At 35.0% G+C, this 20,014-nt stretch overlaps 4 protein-coding genes and 1 long non-coding RNA gene across 6 annotated transcripts in view; 3 read left to right on the top strand and 2 right to left on the bottom strand.

The window, feature by feature from the left end:
* The window catches only part of UBL3 (ubiquitin like 3), a 42,374-nt gene extending 33,821 nt beyond the window's left edge, over positions 1–8,553 (top strand). Inside the window, exon 4 of the mRNA XM_067357274.1 lies at positions 495–8,553. Within this exon, the coding sequence (XP_067213375.1) occupies positions 495–559 (65 nt within the window). The 3' untranslated portion in view covers positions 560–8,553. The remainder of the gene's footprint in view (positions 1–494) is intronic.
* Positions 8,554–9,647: 1,094 nt separating this feature from the next.
* Positions 9,648–10,480, bottom strand: LOC105673096 (uncharacterized). The gene is made up of 2 exons (XR_001100907.2): positions 10,176–10,480; positions 9,648–9,873 (listed from the first exon to the last, which is right to left on the bottom strand). It is a non-coding gene; the product is annotated as an uncharacterized lncRNA (long non-coding RNA).
* Positions 10,481–10,641: 161 nt separating this feature from the next.
* On the top strand, positions 10,642–11,612 carry gdl (gonadal protein gdl). The gene is made up of 2 exons (XM_012368452.2): positions 10,642–10,790; positions 11,042–11,612. The coding sequence occupies exon 2, from the start codon at positions 11,050–11,052 to the stop codon at positions 11,572–11,574; it is 525 nt and encodes a 174-aa protein (XP_012223875.1). The 5' UTR covers positions 10,642–10,790; positions 11,042–11,049; the 3' UTR covers positions 11,575–11,612.
* Positions 11,613–11,910: 298 nt separating this feature from the next.
* Positions 11,911–16,901, bottom strand: Lon (Lon protease). 2 transcript variants are annotated; one of them, XM_012368439.2, is made up of 10 exons: positions 16,639–16,901; positions 16,063–16,290; positions 15,799–15,980; positions 15,280–15,590; positions 14,879–15,070; positions 14,487–14,791; positions 14,257–14,396; positions 13,905–14,187; positions 12,820–13,723; positions 11,911–12,570 (listed from the first exon to the last, which is right to left on the bottom strand). In XM_012368439.2, exons 1-10 carry the CDS (start codon positions 16,899–16,901, stop codon positions 12,349–12,351), a joined length of 3,030 nt encoding a protein of 1,009 aa, XP_012223862.2. In that variant the 3' UTR covers positions 11,911–12,348. The 2 variants fall into 2 exon arrangements, with proteins under 2 accessions (XP_012223862.2, XP_012223865.2); XM_012368442.2 differs by having other exon boundaries at positions 15,280–15,539.
* Positions 16,902–17,052: 151 nt separating this feature from the next.
* On the top strand, positions 17,053–19,880 carry LOC105673091 (N-acetylglucosamine-6-phosphate deacetylase). Its single transcript, XM_012368448.2, has 8 exons — positions 17,053–17,177; positions 17,514–17,725; positions 17,944–18,218; positions 18,308–18,437; positions 18,593–18,681; positions 18,774–18,918; positions 18,993–19,169; positions 19,327–19,880. Exons 1-8 carry the CDS (start codon positions 17,131–17,133, stop codon positions 19,557–19,559), a joined length of 1,308 nt encoding a protein of 435 aa, XP_012223871.2. The 5' UTR covers positions 17,053–17,130; the 3' UTR covers positions 19,560–19,880.
* The last annotated feature ends 134 nt before the right edge of the window (positions 19,881–20,014 follow it).

Genomic DNA, 20,014 nt, shown 5'->3' with positions numbered 1-20,014 from the left:
AAGTCAGATAAGATTTATATAAAACAATTTTTTAATATAAAATATAATGTAGATGTTGATGAAAAAATAAATCCTTTAATTAAAAAGTAAACAAAGCAGAGAAGTGTATCGAAATGTCGGTAATTTGATTATTAATTATTTGAATGATATTGCATAGGTCATTTTATTAAAACGAAATTATCAATTTATTTCTCAAATTAATGTTAAAATCTTCCTCATAAGCGCGAAAATAATTATTAAATGTCCGAAAGCGAAAAATATCACAGCTCTGTGAGATCCCGCATTTAGCCTGTAAATAATTTCTCAATTGTAATCGTCGCCGAGTTATTTTATACAGAAACCTAAATGCTCCTTCGCGCTTCCAACCCACACAATATCAAAATAGGCACACGCATCACATTCATTTTGCACGCTCAGATTTCGCAACGCGAAAATCATCGAAGGCAACGTCGCCAAGGGCGAGCGATTAAACCGCACGTACACTTCTGTTGCAGATCAGAGGCAAAAGAGTAAAGGCGGCGGAAGTAGTTGCTGCTCGGCTTCCTGCTGCATACTCTAAATCGTGCCCCCCCTCGGGTGGGTCTCGCGCGGATGGGCGTGCGACATGGGCGAGCGCGGGTTCACCCGAGCGCTGAGCCATGGTTTCTAAGATTTCATGCTGATGTATAATCGTTAGTGGCTGAGCTCATGAGCAATGTAGCACGAGAGAGAGAGAGAGAGAGAGAGTGAGTGAGTGAGTGTATCAGGCTCACGCGGTGCCTGCTGAACAACCGAAGAGCGATGCGGTCTGCGACGGTGCGTTTCGCTCCCCAGCGGATGACACCTCGTTGCATCGGCTGGGGATTTCGGTTCGGTTAGTAGGCGGTAATGCGTGCCCGATCGATACGCACTCGCGAGGAAAATCTGTCTCGGCAAGAAGAGCGGACGGGCGATGGTACTCTGTTACGAACGGACGGGGTCGGATCGTTGCCGGCTAGTTCATCGAGATATCTCCGGCCGTAGTTGCGCCGATAGCGATGGTTTACTAACTCCGGTTAATGATGTTACTTTGGACGTTACGGCTCTTGTGATATACAAATGAACGTGAAAAGGATTTGATTAGTTCGCCAGTTTCGTTGACAGCCTTAAGCAAATTTTAGATAACTATTCCTAACTTATGATTGTAGTTGTAATGTCGCGAAAAGAAGGAGAGAAAAGGGTTAATAATTATTCGTAGAGTTAGTTGATTGATTTAACTGAATTTTAGTTAATGAGTATTCAATAAATTTAGTTAACCGCGCCGGTTGACTGGTTTTCGCCCAGCGATGTTTCTCCATACATTGCATCATGTGCATTATTATCATATAAAAGAAACTATCATTAATATAATTAGTAATCTTAATTGAATTTTATTAGAATATTTTTTTTTCCCCTAGATTATATAAAGGTAACTATAATATTGATGAGAAAGAATAATAATCGTAAATTTAGTTAAGAATTAACTAGTTAATTAAACTTTTTGTTGTTTTTTAATATATAATTACAGCCGTAATCTGAAAGAAGGACAAAATATCAACGAGTAAAATTTAGTTCTTAACTAAATTTTACTCGTTGATATTTTGTCCTTTTTTTAGATTAAAAAACGAAAAAAAGTTCAATTAATTCGTGATCAATTTCAGTCGGTATCTTCGATAAATTCTATTTCTGATCTAAATTAATTTAATTCGATTCTCTATTTTTAGAACTAGAATCGGAGGATTCTAGGAAAGTTATACGCGTCGGGTAATTTTAAATATCCTTTAGTTAATCGCAGTTAGCACTCACTCGGCGTCGGTGCGACCGGTAACGAAGATCGAGAAGGGTGAAGCGAACAATTGTTGCGAATATTTCGTAATTTCGTTTATGTTCGCCCGGTATAAGGAACTCATGCGAGCAAAACGAGTAGAATTTCCAGGGGGGAAGAGAGAGAGAGAGAGATCGGGTGTAACGAAAGCACGCTACACGCGCTATGGTTCTGAGCGTGCATCCGAGACGTACCCTGGAACGGCGCTACAATGCTTAGAAACTCAACCACTAATCCCAGCGTTATAATAATTACGTAGGCGGGATCGTGTGCGTGCTTGCGTAAGTGTGAGTGCATCGCGTTTGAATGTAAGAGAAAAAGAGAGACAGAGGGAAAGGAAGTGCGCGAAAGAGCGAGAGAGCGAGAGAGAGAGAATCGAAGAGAGAATAAAATTTATGTTGTGATATGCAGGTAGCGAATATATATATATATATATATATATATATATATATATATATATGTATGTGTGTGTGTATATACAGAGCGATCCTTGCCATTCGCGCTTTCCGCCGACGATACGTACCACGTTGGTAGTTAAAGAGAGGTGTGCGCGAGAAAATTGAACGGTGAGTGACAGTTTTTGCATGGGGAAACAGATAAACTCACTTTATGGTAAGTTTCACTCGATGTGATAAGGTATAAGTATGTTGAGACTGATACGGATACAATAATCTCTTCTCACGGGACTTATGATATTTTCTTAAACTCATTCCATATTAACTATTCGCGTGGTGTTTATCGTTCAGCGAAAGCACGATTAGCCAGAGATTCTCTGCGTGTACGGGATGTCGAAAGAAAGTGGTGGTGTGAAGAATTCACCCTTCTCGCTAATTTGATGGTCGATTTTTTTTTTTTTTTTTCCCTCGGTCGATTCGATGCCGTTTTCAGACGTCTTCGAGTATCTCGCTTACCGAGCTTTAAATTGAGTCCGTCTAACGCGCGTTAAATTAATTTTGATGTTAGGCTTTCGCACAAATGCAAATCAAATAAACTCCTAAGGATTGCGCACAGAAAATTGACGTCATATTTTTCGAACGTTATACATTCTCAAATTTATACTGATAGGTGGATTTTCACACAAATTTGCCATGTAACTATGATTCTTTTATGTTTTTCAAAAAAGCTTCGGTAGATAAAGAATTTTGAAAGCGAAAAGAAAACTAAAGATAAATCGAGGACTAGCCGTCTATTTCGGCATCTGACGACCGAAGGGAGGATCGTCTTCAAATCGAAACGAAGAATACGTGTACATTTTTGCATCCCCGTCTCTCGACAGCCCGTACATACATATTATTATCCAAGTCGCGGGTGCACTTCGGCACGCTGCACGTTTTCTCAACGTACTCGTTTCACGGCGTGCACGCGCGACGGTATGAGAAACACGTTGACGCGCAGTTGAGCTCTCATACGGATAGACTTTATTATCATGAATTTAAAAAAGAAGTAATATTATATGACGCCACTTTGAGAGTTTAGTATTCTGGAGTATAAGATTATGGAGCAGAGAGAGAGAGAGAGAGAGAGAGCGAGAGAGAAAGAGAGAGAACGAGTGTGCGCGAGAGAGAAAGAGAGAGAGAGAAAAAAAAGAGAGAAAAAAGAGAGACAGAGCGAGAAAACATTGGATCTCTAATGAGTAGTTATGATTAAATAAAAACTCGAATATATTTCCTGTTATATATAATCTCCATTCCTTTTCGTCGGTTCCCTTCGACCCTTCCCCTTATTATTCTACACCTTCTTGTAGTCCCTCTCCCCCCCCCTTCCCCTCTCCTCTTCCCCGCCCGCCCCCCTCACCCCTTCGTGTACCCGTCCATGCGAATCTGTCGGGCCTAGAACGTCGCTCTCGTTAGACCCAGAAAATAATTCCACGCTATGAATTTACGTGCTCATTTCGAGTATCGATCGTAGTTAGATCCAATCAAACCGTTACGATGAATGCGTTGTAGGCGATTCTCTACACACTGAGGACACTGACACACACACACACACACACACACACACACACACACACACACACACACACACACACACACAACGCGCGCGCGCTCGCTCGCTCGCGTGTAATTCTCTAACACACTACCTTATACTACCGTAATCGTGCTGTAACTCTTACGAAATGCATAATCCTGTGTATATAATATATAATGCAATGTTCTTACTGTAGTTAAATTTGCGAGAGAGAGAGAGAGAGAGAGAGAGAGAGAGAACGAGAGAAAGAGAGAGAAAGAGGAGATGAAAGGTGAGAAAGCCAGAAAATTTGTGCGATCAAAAGCTGCGAGCTGTATTTAATTTATTTCTTATATACATACACGTATACACACACTCGCGAAGCGACCATGTTTGTATATTTCGAAATCGTTATTAGTACCTTGCCTGACTCATAAACCTGTGCCATAACGGAATTCTTTTGTCCCCGTCTGCCTCCTTCCTTCCACCCCCGCCTCCATACTCCCTTTCCCCCCTGATCCTTCCCCCCGCTGTGATCGGCTTTTATCGCGCAAAGTATTTTCGCCTGTACTTGTTACTCGTATTCTTCACCGGGGGGAAAAGAAAAGAGAAAAGAAAAAAAAAAAGAGCGGAGAGGCGATTGATAGTTGCGGCGAAAAAAGTGGCGATTCAAAATTCAGCGATAACATTAAAGTGCGAGCGACAGCGAGGACCGGATGCTCTGTCGATCGGAACATATCAATATCGAGCCCGAATTGCGATGACAGAGAAGCTGAATTAGAAACGGGCTAATTTCGCTGTCCCTTTCTACAGATTGAAATCCTATCCATAATTTAGACGCAGACGGAAAATTTAATCGGGAATCGGGATTAGTCGCTGATCGATGTCACCGCAATCGGGGTCTAAATGTTGCTCGATATCACTGATGCCGATATAAGAGCAATCAAAGCGATTGAATCGACCGCTGTGAAAGAGGCGCGAGTCGAACTTTTTGTACGAACAGATTGGAAAAATTTATTGCGACTGCATAAGAATATTAATATTTTTTTCAGAACAAATGTGCTGAATTTGAAGAATATGCAGTTGTCAAGAATATTAGAATTGTTATTTATTAAAAAATTTTTAAGATATATAAAATTATATATACATATATATATATACATATATACTTCTTTGTTCCTAAATAATCTTTCCTCTTTAAGATCACGTCTTTTTTGTAACGATTGATTCTGTTTGATGACTCTTATATCGTATGCGAAAAATGTGACTATATTATGTCGATTTTTATTAAGATATTTATTATTCGAGCGAGGAAGCGAATAAAAATGTAACAGCAGCGACATTATAGACAGAGCAGCTGCGTATGCGCGTCTCGCCTCTTCGAGGATAATTTGGAGATTCTCAATTTCGAAAATTTATGCTGGGAACAGCGATGGGCTAAGCCTTCTCCGAAAATGAGCTGCACGTTCTCTTTTTATCGGTGGAAACTTTGCGTTTCGAACAAATTGAAATTAAATTAGACTAAAAAATGTATCGGGGCTTATTCGAAATAAAATCAAAGACAACCTTGTCATAATTATGCCCGACGCGAAAACTTGACAAGATTTAACGAGCTCAGTTTTAGTTATCACTGTCATGTTGACGATTTTATTTTATTTTTTGTTTTTTTTTGTTTTCGTTTTTTTTTTCGTTTTTTTTTTTTTTTTTTTTTTTTTTTTTTTTTCGCCTGACCTCCAAGCGAATGAAAATTTCAAGATACAGCGTCCGCGGCAGGATGCAACATTACTCCCATCTATTCCTATCGCCTATCGAAACGATCCTATGGTGAAAGTTTAATGATGAATACATTGTATATATTGTGGGTTTATGGGAATGGCTCGCACGGTGCACTCATTACAACTTATTCATTGTTCTTTACTGCGTTCGCCCTAGCGGTATCGTCGGTTGTTTTAGGAAAGATCCGCATATATAGAACGTTACCTTAATAAGCGAATACCTTAAAAGGAAAAAAAAACTTTTTTGTCCCTCGCTCCACCACCACCACCACCACCACCCCCCTCCCCCCTTTCTCCCCCCCCCCCACGATTCGTATTTTTTATTATAAGATCGTAAGATGTAGATTATCTATAAAATGCTGTTTATATAGGGAAACAAATTGTTTAGTTCGTAAGATTTTAAGATTCGCGAGAAAGAGAGGGAGAGAGAGAATGAGAGAGTGAGCGCGAGAGTAAGAGAGAGAGAGAGAGAGAACGCAAAAGCTACACATCGCAACCATAAGTTGTGGGCTTGCGGAAGGGATGCACGAAGAATGGAGAAGACTCTATTAGTCCTATCGTGAATGTACTATTAAAAAAAAAAGATGTAATGAAGAGTTAAAAAGTATTCTTAAAGATCAATTGCATTGTATTCATTTCACGTGCAATTAAGCCGCGTCCGAGATTATAGATAGGCTACCGTTTATGTCAAATTCACTCACACACACGAATGTCTCTGTAAGAAAGAGCGAGCGAGAGAGGAGAAGAAGAGAGAGAGAGAGAGAAAGAGAGAGAGAGACCGTCCTCTCCGTCTGGACTTTCCACGGCATTTACCATATTATGGTGAAGTTTGATTTCGAATCATTGTTACAAGCATAAAAGGCTCTGTAATAAATTTACCTTGTAACTCTTTCCACCTGCGATGTCACTTTCAGGCGTTGGTAAGGAGGGGTTTGAAAAAAGGACCGCAATATATATTAGTCTCTAAAACGAGAAAAAAGAGAACGATATATTTTCCTTTATATCTATATCAAGATTATTTCGTCGAGAAATTTCGGAAAGAAAGTGCGAAACGCGCATTAAAATGAGGACTAACAATATTTCTCGTGTAAAGACATTGAAATATAAAAGCAAGTTGAATAATACGTCACATCGTTGATTTGAGGAACATGTATATATATATACATATATATATATGTATATATATGTATGTATTGTTAGTTACGTATTATTAATACGTTCCATAGCGAGTTATCTTACAAATATGATCTCACAATAGCTGATAATTATATTATACTTTCAAAGTTAAAAACGGACGATCCAAACGATCCAACCGAGCCGCCGCGCCGTGATAACGAGAAAGGATAAGGAGATCAATTCGATAAACTGTTGCTGCGTGAAGTACGCGATTCCCTTTGTTGTTTAAACGAGAGATGTGGAAAGTCTTAAAAAATAATGGTATTTGTTAATATGCGCGTGTAAAAAATACTTCTATATAAAATACATTGTTTCTTTGTATGTCATATCAAAATTTTAAGGATCCAATAAGGATGGATTCAAGTAGAAATTCCTATTCTCATGCCGTTTTCTTCTCGACAGATACAAATCTACAATCCTTCTCATTGTTGTAAAAAAATAACGAAAAAAAGTATTACGGTAACAATGATATAACGAATAAATTTTTGCAGATTTTGTGCGTTAAACTGACAATAGATTCCTGTAATCAGTAAATTGCATTAACTGATAAAAGTATATTTATATCTGAAATTAAATATATAATTATCTGAAACTTTTCAGACGGATAAAATTGGTACTTGTGCAAAAAAAGTAAGTTTCTTTCATCGCTTCGGTTTATTTTCGTGGACGTGCGTCTGTAATCTCTTATCAGCCATTACGCTTGCGTTGCAAACACAAATCGGTATTCGTAATTGAATTATCGTTCGCTCGACACTTCCCGTCGCGTCCCGCGAAATTAATTAGATTGATTTGCCACTTTTGATTAAGTTATCAATCGGCATTCACGATGACGAAAAGAAAGAAAAGACTAAACTCGGAAGGAGAACTTGAGAAATATCAAATTTCGCTTGCAAACACAAGCAGATTATATCAAACATAAAGCATAAGTGATGCGCACGACGCTGTATTGCAGATTAATTCGGTAATAGGCGCATTTGACGTATAAATCGAATGTTTATTGTGAAAAATTGAAATGATTTGTCTTTTTTTTTTTTTTTTAATACTTAAGCACTATATAAATATAGATGTGCAAAATTAAACAACTTGCCAATCGACTTAAAAGTTTATTAAAATCCGTCTGAGATTAATTTTGCATCAATTTATATTGAAATGTCTCTTCTATTTCTATCAGATCAGACGTTATCGTTTATCGTGCCATTTTTATTCGGAGAAGACCGCTTTTCAGTTTTCGACAACGAGCACCATCACATACGCTTATTATCGAACGATCTGTATATTTAAATTTCGCTATACTCGTTGGCTATAATATCGACGTAATCACGTCATGTTCATGATATATCAACGAGCGGAAAATTGCAGCTTACACGCGGTTCATGTAATAACGTGTAACAATTGTATCCCCGTTATGTAACAAAAGCCGTTCACTAATCCACATTTATGCTATAGAAAGATTACGAGATCTCGCAACTACTATTTTGAATACTACCGTAATTCGCCTATAAACGGATCCGCTTTATTTTTTTCTCTCACTGGTAGTTTGTAGACCTTATGATTAAGGAACGCGAGGTACAAAGGAGAACCAGTGACGTTTAATTAATTTATAAAAAAAAAGAAAAAAAACAAACAAAAGAAGGGAAAGGAAAAAAGGAACTTATATACAGCGACACACGCCGCGTCAAGAATGTAAATCGACATTCTTTGTGTAATTGTAATGTAAACGTAAACACCAGCCAGAATTCACGCAATATGTCCCTAATCAATGTTCACATACGAAGATTGAAAGAAATGTATAAAGCTATGTAGTATTATAAAGAAACGAGTATGTATAATTTATTCCTTGTGCTTTAACATATCGAGATTCACCCGGCATCGTCACACTTGCTTTTCATTCTCAAGGCGATCATTATGCAGAATAATTATACTCTTCAAAAGTAATCACGTTCAAGCCGTATCATGCAGATATTTTTATAGATAGCGATTATTTATAATGCAATAACGGGATACCGAATAAAAACCTACAATTGAGTCCCACAAAATAAAATAAAATAGTGGGACAATATTGACATACAATCACTTAATTATAACTTCTCTCAAATATAAAATTGTTCACCAATCTTTCAACAAAATTGCTACACGTTTATTATTGTCAAAATTTATATTTATTTTAATTAAAATAGGATATTGATACTCTTATTCCGTTCTTAGATCACTCTGTATTTTCTTGTATTTATCAAAATATCATACTTATTATTGCAGAAAAAAAGAGCAAAAGGTGATAATTTGAAAATTGTGAATAAATGAGATTAAAATTTTTATAAAACTATTGGCTACTACATTTTTTCCGTAGAGTATTTTAAATGTGAATGGAGGTGTGCAAACGCATAATTCTCCAGTTTGGATTGTTTTTCAGTGAAGTATATAAACCGATTTAAATATGCTACTTTCGACAAAACAAATTGCAGACATTAAACTGCTCTTTTTTTTTATCTTTGGCAAACAAGGTACGTAAGAAATGTTTAAGTGGTCATGCTCTAAAACTTGACTGACCTGATTTACATCCACACATATTCTGTCATCTCATTCATTTTAAATACGCATTATTTAAAGGTTTAGAAATTTAGATTCCAAATACATGTAACTTTCCTTTTTTACAGTATTAAATTAATAGTATTTTGACCAATTCAGAATTTATTTTCTTTCAATAAAAATGTCAGTTTATCTAATATTTTGAATAATTAACTTGACTGAAGCAAAAAAAAGCTTTCAGAGTTTCAGAAAGTAAAATCATATTTATGTAAAGTGAGCTTTATATCAATCAAAATAATATTAAACAGATTTGTTATAGGAGAATGTATTGCATATATTGCATATAATGCAATAATATATGGAAACATAATATATATGTGGAACAATAAAGAGAATACAGATTTTTATACTATACATTTATTGATCCAGGAACACAGTGAATGGATCCATTGGTGTGTATCACTGGATACATATCATAAATAATGGTTTTAATATAATTTCCAACCTATCTTTCATCTAGAGTATTTATGCGCCCTTATTCTTGCTATAATTCTTGAAATTAGGTGCAAAGTACATGGGTGATATCAGTATCGCTCCAGCGATACAAAGGAAAGCGCCTATTTTTTCCTAAAAAAAACATAAATTATCATCAATAAACATTATCGTTTAATACTCGTTTAAAACTAATACATATGAAGTGATAATCAAGAGTGTTGCAAACCATGAAAATATGTTAAACATTTTTATCAATTTTCTACTATATTTTTATTACATATTTTTTCTAACGTCTTTCCACAGCCAAATAAATTCTTATTATAGTTGTATCAAAGTGTAACAAATATATTTTTCAGTTTTTTACGCTTTATTAAGAGGTTAACTACGTATTGGATTTCTTACGTAACTCCACATATAAATGAAATTTTACTCACAGCGCTTGACATTTTCACTTCGGGCGGCGCACTAACAATCGAATTGTGATATGACCTAGCCACAATCCCCGATAAACGGGATGTGTTTCTTAATCCGTTGATCGCAAACATTTTCACTTTAATCGTTCGTAATTTTCACGAACGATACAATCGAATACAATGTAGTGCAGTAGTGCTGCTGTCTATCGTAATATCGTTGTGCAAGGATTTAAAGTCGATTTACAAGATGCGATTATTTGCGATAAGTGATTTAACATTTAAGGTATATTCACACAAACTTGCCTAGCGCATACGCATATAACATTCTCTAGACATATTTATGTGGAAAATTTATATCGCATGTACGAGATTTAATTTAAAAAATATTTTATATAAACTATGTGGAACGCAATATTTGTTTCCAAAGAATCAGTTTTCTTATTTGACATTAAATATCCGATGACAGACTGAATTGCGAATGTGTGCCGTATTTGGCGTCACTGAACGTAGTGTGAATCTTGCTTAATCTGCCATAACCACAATCTAACCTATTTTAATCCATCTACATCTCATTTATGTTTACAAACATGATTTGTCAATTATTCTATTTCTCTTGATTTAAAAAATATTTTAACGGTAAGAAATGACAAAAGTAATGATAAAATATTTCTCGTTCTTTATCCTTGATAGGACTAAGATAATTCTTATAGTAAGGAATATTTTTTAACAAATATTCCTTACTATTTTATTGAATATAAAAATATTGTTAATTATTGTGTGAAGAAAAACATTATACATTTCATATTATAAAAGTTTTAGAACATATAATTGTTACGGAGTAAACAATATTGTTTGTAAAGTACAGCTTGGCATATTTTTCTTTAAAGGAGAAAAAATGGATATTGCTAGCCTAACTCCTCAAGATTTACAAAGAAAACTCTATTTTCTGGTGGAACAATTGCAACATATGGCTGGAGAGCTTCCACCGAAGTATCAGATGCGACTGCCATATGAATTACTATCTGGATTGGCAAACTCATTATTGAACGATACCATCTTTGAGATAGTGAAAGGATTGATGGAGATACAGCATGTCACTGAAAAACATCTCTTTCAACAACGACTTCAGCTTTTGAATCAACAGAAAATTGAGTCTCAAGAGGCATTGTCTGCAGTAACTGTAGAAGAAGAAATAACGACAATAAAAACAGCGCTGAATAAAAAACACAAGGAAGAGTTGAAGCAAATGGATATGAAATTGGTATTGCAATTAGATCAAAAAGTGGCGGATCAACAAAGTATATTAGAAAAAGCTGGAGTACCTGGATTCTATGTGACAAATAATCCAATGGAGATTCAAGTGCAAATGAGACTATGTGACTTTATTATCAGGTTGAGCAACATGGACATACCGAGTTGATTCATGTATATAATTATTTATTATATAATATCAAATCATTCTGCTGCATTTCTTTTCTATCCCACAGAAAGCATTTGTCATTATTATTACAGTTACTATTTATTATTTAATATTAAACTTTGAAGACCAAAAATTCATTGTAAAGTATTTTATTTAATTCACTAATTCTCTTTGTACAAATAGTTCTATTTTTCTCATATATTTTACTATATTAACAAATTATATAATTATTACTAAGTCTAATGTAATCAGTGTGTATATTTTTCTTCAAAATAGAAAAATATTTTTGATACTTAAACGGAAAAATGCGAGTTGCATGGAAAATGAACGTTCATGTTTCCCAGATTTCACCATTTATTATAATAAATAATAAAAATATAATGGCCATTCTTACAAATGTAACAAAACATTTTTCTTTATTAACAGCAGAAAATTGATAATTTTCTCTCTTAAGCTTACAAGTTATGCTATTCAGTTATATACACATATTTTATGAAGAATCGTTAGTAATTGTTCTAGAATACTATTACTCGGTTCATTATAACATTTGTTATTTACAAATATCCAAATGTATTTGCTAAATTGAAGAATTATTCATGTTTTTAGATTTTCACAAAATGTGTTTTTTAACAAAATTTAAAAAATTATATTATTGATATCGTGAAAAATAATATATTCCCATTTTCACTTTTTTTTAAAATAACATAAATTGTTTTTAATTATTGTAGACATATTGTACACAGGAAACAAGATAATCTGTCGGTAAAATATTCTCTATCCAAATGTTGGTTGCGTAGATGAAACATGAGTAGTAACTGGTTTATCAGATCGGAAAGATTCGGTCTCTTTTGCTTGCGCGAAACAAATACGATAAACATCATCGAACGTCGTAGCAAAGTGTACTTCTAAACCGTCCGTGATATATTTTGGTAAGTCGTTAAAATCCTTCTTGTTTTCTTCCGGTAAAATTATACATTTAACATCGACCCGCTTTGCCTGAAAATAAAAATGCGTTTTGAACGAAGCAAAATTATTTCATAATCTGGAAGTAGATGATAATGGTAGTTTAAGAAACTAAAATGATGAATAAATAGCAATTTAAATAAAAAATAATATTAACTTAACCGCACATAATATTAGGCTGATACTATTATTCAATGATAACAACAGCAAGAGAAAGCGAGATTAATTAATATTAATAAGAAACAAAAACTGATTATAATAGGAAATTATATTTAAACTTACTGCAATGGTTTTCTCCTTAATACCACCTACAGGAAGTACCTTGCCCATGAGACTCAGTTCACCCGTCATCGCCACATCTTGTCTAATAGCTTGATTTTTAGCAAGCGAGAGCAACGCCGTAGCGATCGTTACACCCGCGCTGGGCCCGTCCTTCGGTGTAGCGCCCTCTGGCACATGTATATGTAAATGTGAATCGTACAAAAACGTATTAGAAGAATCCTCTCTTTTCAGGTAATTTCTTGCCACGGTCATCGCGATGTGTATGGACTCCTTCATCACATCGCCCAGATGACCGGTGACTTCGAAAGTACCCTCCGCTTTTTTGCCGCTCGTCGGTTTTCTCATAGTGGTCTCGATGAAGAGTGTGGATCCGCCCATCGCGGTCCACGCCAGTCCCATCACCACACCAGCGGGCGTGATGTCGTACATCCTGTCCTGCGTGAACACAGGCTTGCCCACGAACTCGTGCAAATTATTCGCGGTTACGTCGACTTTGTCGGCTTCCTTCTTGACGACCTTGAACGCCACCTTCCTGTGCACCTTCTCTATGTGTTTCTGCAAGCTCCTCACCCCCGATTCCCGACAGTAAGATTTGATCAACGACGTAAGCGCCTCGTCCTGTATGCTGATTTGATCATTGCTGAGGCCGGACTCGGTTCTGGCCTGTGGAACCAAGTACTGCTTCGCGATAGCCAGTTTCTCTTCGGCTACGTAACCCGACATGTCTATCAGCTCCATACGATCTCTCAGGGGTTCCGGAATGGTATCTATTACATTTGCCGTGCAAATGAATAAAACTTTCGACAAATCCACTGGAACGTCCAAATAGTGATCTAGGAAATTTGCATTCTGCTCTGGATCGAGCATTTCGAGTAGTGCGGATGCTGGATCTCCTTGATGGCCCCTAAAATATATATTATTATATGATGCTTAACATAATAATAAGAAACAAAGAAATCTAATATATATTTTTTAAACATTCCTCAACTTTGTATGTTTTGCAGTAAGATGTAATATTTATATAACTTTGAGACATTGTATGTTCTGCATATAATACGAAGTGTACGCAAATTTAGATCACATACTTGCCGATTTTGTCAACTTCGTCTATTAGAATTAACGGATTCTCAGTTTTAGTTTTCTTCAAGCACTGGATAACTTTGCCCGGCATAGCTCCCACATACGTTCGCCTATGCCCCTTGATCTCCGCCACGTCCGTCATTCCGCCGACACTAAATCTAAAGTATTCTCTGTTTAAGGCGCGAGAAATTGACTTGGCTATAGATGTCTTGCCCACTCCAGGAGGGCCGTGAAAGCATAATATCTTTCCTTGCGTGCTACCTTTCAGTTGACTGACAGCGATGAACTCTGCAATATAAAGCGTGATATTCATATTGTTTAAACATTATCTGTAGATATACATAAACGTATTTATACCAAGAATTCTTTTCTTTATGTCTTCCATTCCATAATGATCTTCGTCCAGAATTTTGACAGCATCCTGAAGATTTAAATTCTCCGTACTTGTTAAACCCCACGGCATGGACGTAAGCCAGTCTAAGTAATTCCTCGTAACACTAAACAAAAATACAAAATTAAATGGCATTTATAGAACTTAATAGCGTGCAATTTCTGCGATATAATAAACGCTGATATTCCATACGCACTTAAATTCGCTACTGTGACTTTCCAAGAAGGACAGTTTATTCAATTCCTCTTCTAACACGTCCATCACTGGTTTAGGAACCGTCTTCTGCCTTATTCTTTCTCTGTATTTCTCTTCTATCGCGTCTTTGTCGTCTTTCTCTAATCCTAGTTCCTTCTTAATGACTTTCAATTGTTCATGGAGAATATATTTTCTATGTTGCTGTTTTACCTTCTCTTCAACCTCTTTTCCGATTTTCTGTTGCAACTTGCTTAATTCGTATTCTTTTTTTAGAAGCGCAAGCGACAGTCTCAATCGTTTTAAAATCTATAAATAAAATGCCATTTCTTTTGTTGATCCTTTACGAGCCTTTCCTGAAAACTTTATGTACATCAAAGTAAGCAGTGCACTTACATCCATCTCTTCTAAAACCTGCTGCAATTCCTGTGCATCTGCACCGGTTAAAGCAGCACCCAAATCACTAAGATAAACGGGATTATCTACAACTCTTTGTCCTTGATGCAGCATTTGTTGCAGAGATTCGCGATATAAAGGATTCATGCTGATTATATCTCGAATAGTCTTAATAAGTTCCTGTGTCAAAGCCTATTTAAAAAAAAAATTTCAATTTATTGAACAGTGCCAAACATTCTCAAAAGCAACTATCCTCAAAATAATGCAGTCAGTTTCTGTCTTGTTACAAAAATAAAAATTTGAAACAAAAAAAAGACGGAAAGAAAATCTGTTATATTAATTTTAATTTAATGATATTGCAAATCTTTTCAATATTTACATCCAATAACATTATATATTACCTTAATTTCTTCAGTTTGCTTAAATTTTTCATGTGTAACATTTACTACTTCGACCATTAGTATAGGTTGACTATTAGACTGAGTTGTTGACGCATCTAATGGTTTCTCTGTACTTTTCTCAGGCGAATCTGCCGGCGGCTTTTCTTCTGTAGAACTTGTCTCACTGACTTTTTCTGTTTTCACAGTTTGCTCTGCAGCTTTATTCTCTGTTTTCTTGCGCAATGATCTCCGGCTTATCTTGCCACTGGTAACTGTATCGTCTACGGGGACGGTAATTGTAGTATTTAATAGCGGAAACGTCAGTTTCATCTCTGTGTAAAGTAGGGTGATATTTAAACAAAACATCGAAAGACTCAAACAAGAAAAAAATTTCAAACAAGAAAAAAATTATTTGATTGATTAATGTTAGTTAATTAAACGTTAAATTTCTATAAAATTTCAATAATTATTTAAATAATAATAATAAATATACAGCATGATTACAGTAGCTAGCATGCAAAGAGTGTAATATCTAAATACTTTTTTCTTCATGTTCTGGCTTTAGATTGGCATCCTCGAATATTTGATTAACAATTTTAATTCTTCGATGTGCCATAATTACTAGTCTTAACCGGTTTCCGAGATCCTGCACTTCATGCACTTGGGCAAATGTTCCAATGGAATAAATGTCATCTAAGTTTTGAACTATTTCAGCTTCATTCCTGAATACATATATACATATATAATTAAAATTTATATTATTGATATATATCATTAAGTTGGAGAACACTTAAGAAAACTTACTCTTCAGTTTTCTTCAAGAATACTCCCACATAAGGTTGATTTAGCTTTATCTTTCTACGTATTAAATCAATCAATATCGGATTGCTAATTTCAATGAGTTTAATAAATCTAGGAAACACTGGATTTCTATTGATAGCGATGACCGGTACATGAGGCCATACTTCAGGTACCACGACAGTTGCAGGTAGAGAAGCAGGATAATCTGCTGGCTGTTCTCCATTGCCGTCACTAAACAACAATGCATATTAAATAAGAGAAAATACTTTCTTGCATCTGATAAACAAATTCTGATAATCAATGCAACCATTTATAACTGTTTTTCTTTATAACAGTACTTATAATTGTGTAAGAATATTAAAAACGTTAATATCAAGAATAATAAAAATAGATATGAGAGATATAGGAATAGACAACTATTAATCGATTAAGTAAATTAAGAAAAGTATAAAACATAAACTATTGCCAAAATAAAATTAATCAAGACAGACAAATAAAGTAAAATTTAAATAAATTAAATTTAAATAAGTTAAAAAATCAATAAAATTGATTAAAATAAGAAAATTAAAATTATTTTACCTCGGAGGATCAGAATATCTTTTCGTTGCGAAGAATCTCACTGACACCACCGCAGGATGAATTCGTCGTCCGCGTATGTTCCTCAATAATAATTCTGATTTTTCACCTAAATAATTGGATCTTGCTAGTTGCGATCTAATGCAAATCGGCGACGATGTTTGATTAACCGGACTGAAATTATTTTTGCAGAAGGAACGCGCGATCATGCCGCGCTGCCGTAAAATTGGCAGCAATTTAACGTTCACTGTCGTCATGAGTCGCATGATCCTCCAAAATCGTTTTGAATTTTCATAAACTCTATCCTTTCCTGGCTGTTGATGAAAAACAGAAACACAATGAAAAAAAGAGGTTACGACACGCTCTCACGAAATACACCGCGATCTTGCATGCACGATTCAATATAACCTAACCTAACCTAACTTCAAAGCATCTGTCTGCCTTTTTAACCGCATCACATGTATATGTTGTATTTTCTACATTAAACTGAAATAAATGTATACTCCCACTCTATACGAGAAAAAGGAGAAGAGAAAAACATTGTGAGAAAGTACAAGAGATATAATTAGAATGGATTAGTTTACATTGTGAAAATACACAAAATATTGGACGATTGCGTTGTGTGGCGAAAAAAAAGCGAAATTTTAATTAAAGTAGAACAATTAAAATTGAGATTATGATTATTAATGAATACATGAGTGAATGCTAATATTTGACGTACTTACATTTTTTTTTAAATTCGAAGATTTATTCTACTTTGATACATGTACATACATGTGTAAATGATAAATGTTGATAATACGATAGGGCAGATAAGCTCTTCATTTATAGAATTACAGTGACTGTCGAGATCTCATTCTCATCACGTGATTATCCAGCATGTTGCAGCAGAAAAAAGGAGCTCTTAAGCAATTCTGCAACTGTAAAATCCTGCGCGACGGCAGGATCCGAACAGAAGATCTATGGGTGCGTGATGGAAAAATTGTGAACCCGGAGAAAATTTTCTACGATGAGAAAGTCAAGCCAGATGTTATGATAGATTGTGGCACCGCCTTGATCTCGCCAGGATTTATTGATCTGCAAATTAATGGTATTTAATTACATTATTACAAAGTAAAATTATAAAGAATTATAAATAGAGGAAAAATGCTAGAAAAAATAGAAAAATAAATTTTATTGAATGCCAGAAATGGAAAGTTTAAGTTCAATTGTTAAAGAAAATACTATGGGTTTTGTAATATTTGAAAAAAGTTCATACTTGCTTAAATAAATAAGTGAAATAAATAGATACATGGATTTGTTCATTAGGAGGATTTGGCATAGATTTTTCTTATAACGTTGACAATGTAAAGGAAGGCATTGACAAAGTAGCAAAGAATCTGCTGAAATATGGAGTCACATCCTTTTGTCCTACATTGGTGACATCTCCCAGGGAAGTATATCATAAAGTACTGCCAGAAATAAAGAAGAGAAATGGAGGTAGCCACGGTGCTGGTATACTGGGTGTTCATGTAGAAGGACCGTTCATCAGCCCAAGCAAAAAAGGCGCTCATCCGGAACATTGTATTAGAAAATTTGACCAGGCAATGTTATAACTGATTCTGTTCTGAGTAAATCTGAAAATTATTTAATCCATTGCTTAACATCTCCTAATAACTGTACTGTACTGCAGGGATTTAAATCGGTTGTAGATATGTATGGAGATCTAGACAATGTGTGCATGCTTACATTAGCACCTGAAATTCCAAATGCTACATCTGTCGTTGAAGACTTGTGTAGAAAAAATATAATAGTATCTCTTGGTGAGTTAAATGATCTGAGTGACATAATGAATTATATTTAAATGCTCGTAAGTTATTTTGCCGCGAAATACCAAAGTTTAATTCTTACAGTTTGCATATTGAATGCGCTTCAGATATCCACGAAGTTCGATTTTAATTCAATTTATGTATTCTAGGACATTCCGTAGCAAACTTAAGCGAAGGAGAAAAAGCAGTTAAACATGGAGCGTCATTTATCACTCATCTTTTCAATGCTATGTTGCCTGTAAGTTATATAAATTGTATTGCATCACATATCTTTTATAATTAATCTATATGTCTTGAAAATACATTTGCTCGTGTATTTTCTGATTTTAGTTCCATCATAGAGATCCAGGATTAGTTGGCCTCCTAACATCCGACCAAATCCCTCCTGGAAAAATGGTTCATTTCGGAATAATCGCAGACGGGATCCACACTCATCCGGCAGCATTGCGAATCGCTCATAGAACGCATCCTCAAGGTTCACATTTAATTATATGTAGTTATACATTTATGACAATTTTTGAGTGAAATTAAAATGTAAGTGTTTGTAAGGTCTCGTGCTTGTAACTGACGCGATATCAGCACTGGGTTTGGAGGAAGGAATCCATCAACTGGGCCAGTTCGAAATAGAGATACGTAAAGAGTCTGCTTACATCGCTGGAACAGATACTCTCTGCGGTAGCACGACCGAAATGCCGAAATGTGTGAGACATTTTAAAGAAGCTACAGGTAAATTTTGTATTATAATAAAACAAATGTTGTGTGTTAATATAAATGTGTTAAGACACAATATACTGAACGTATTATATTTGACAGTTATGTCCATGTTCAGTGCGGAACTAATGTATGTAATATTTAGTTTATTATAATTGTTCTCTTTATGTAGGTTGCACGGTAGTCGAGGCTCTAGAAGCAGCAACTTTGCATCCTGCGAGAGCCCTCGGTATTGATGCGAACAAAGGTGTGCTTAATTTTGGGGCCGATGCCGATTTTATATTACTTGATAAGAAGTTGGAACTGCTGTCAACGTGGATTTTAGGAGAATGCGTTTATGAAAAGAATATCGGCAGTATAAAAGAATTAAAGGTACAAGCACAGATCAATTATTACATTAAATAACTGAACATTCCGTGCCTTGAGTTGGCCATTGTATCAATTGATAGTGAATGACTTATAATAATGCAACGAAGAGTTTTAAACTTTTTTCAAAGGGAATTTTTGTACACTAAGACTTTTATATATTTGTACTTAGTTGTATATTCTGAAATAGATGCCTAATATTTTCTATAAAAAGAAATTTATATTTTATATAAAATTATATATATATATATAAACAAGACTTTATTTCTATAATTTTTGTAAATATTAATCTATTAATAATATGTAAATTTATAGACATGACGATCGTGCCATATAAAAATTAAAATGTATTTCATAGTATTTTTATGCATTCTTTTTTACTGAAATGTATATGTAAAATGTAACAATAAGTGTGCAAATATTTTTATAAGAGTTTTTGTGCTCTTTATCTGTAATTCTAGTTGCCTTTCCTTGCATTGATTATTGCACCCGTT

This window comes from Linepithema humile, chromosome 6 (assembly GCF_040581485.1).
Source record: "Linepithema humile isolate Giens D197 chromosome 6, Lhum_UNIL_v1.0, whole genome shotgun sequence".
NCBI lineage: Eukaryota > Metazoa > Arthropoda > Insecta > Hymenoptera > Formicidae > Linepithema > Linepithema humile.
Note: the sequence above shows the minus strand (reverse complement) of the source record. Positions and strands in the feature narration are given on the sequence as shown.

Bases quoted from the DNA above. Each gene is read 5' to 3' on its own strand.
- gdl (XM_012368452.2), top strand. From the start codon at position 11,050: ATGGATATTGCTAGCCTAACTCCTCAAGATTTACAAAGAAAACTCTAT.
- Lon (XM_012368439.2), bottom strand. From the start codon at position 16,901: ATGCGACTCATGACGACAGTGAACGTTAAATTGCTGCCAATTTTACGG. The intron at 15,981-16,062 runs GTAAGTTTTCTT...ATATGTATTCAG, and splicing joins TTCTTGAAGAAAACTGAAGA to GAATGAAGCTGAAATAGTTC. The intron at 13,724-13,904 runs GTATGTGATCTA...TATATATTTTAG, and splicing joins GAAGTTGACAAAATCGGCAA to GGGCCATCAAGGAGATCCAG.
- LOC105673091 (XM_012368448.2), top strand. From the start codon at position 17,131: ATGTATACTCCCACTCTATACGAGAAAAAGGAGAAGAGAAAAACATT. The intron at 17,178-17,513 runs GTGAGAAAGTAC...GTGATTATCCAG, and splicing joins AAGGAGAAGAGAAAAACATT to CATGTTGCAGCAGAAAAAAG. The intron at 18,219-18,307 runs GCAATGTTATAA...ACTGTACTGCAG, and splicing joins GTATTAGAAAATTTGACCAG to GGATTTAAATCGGTTGTAGA.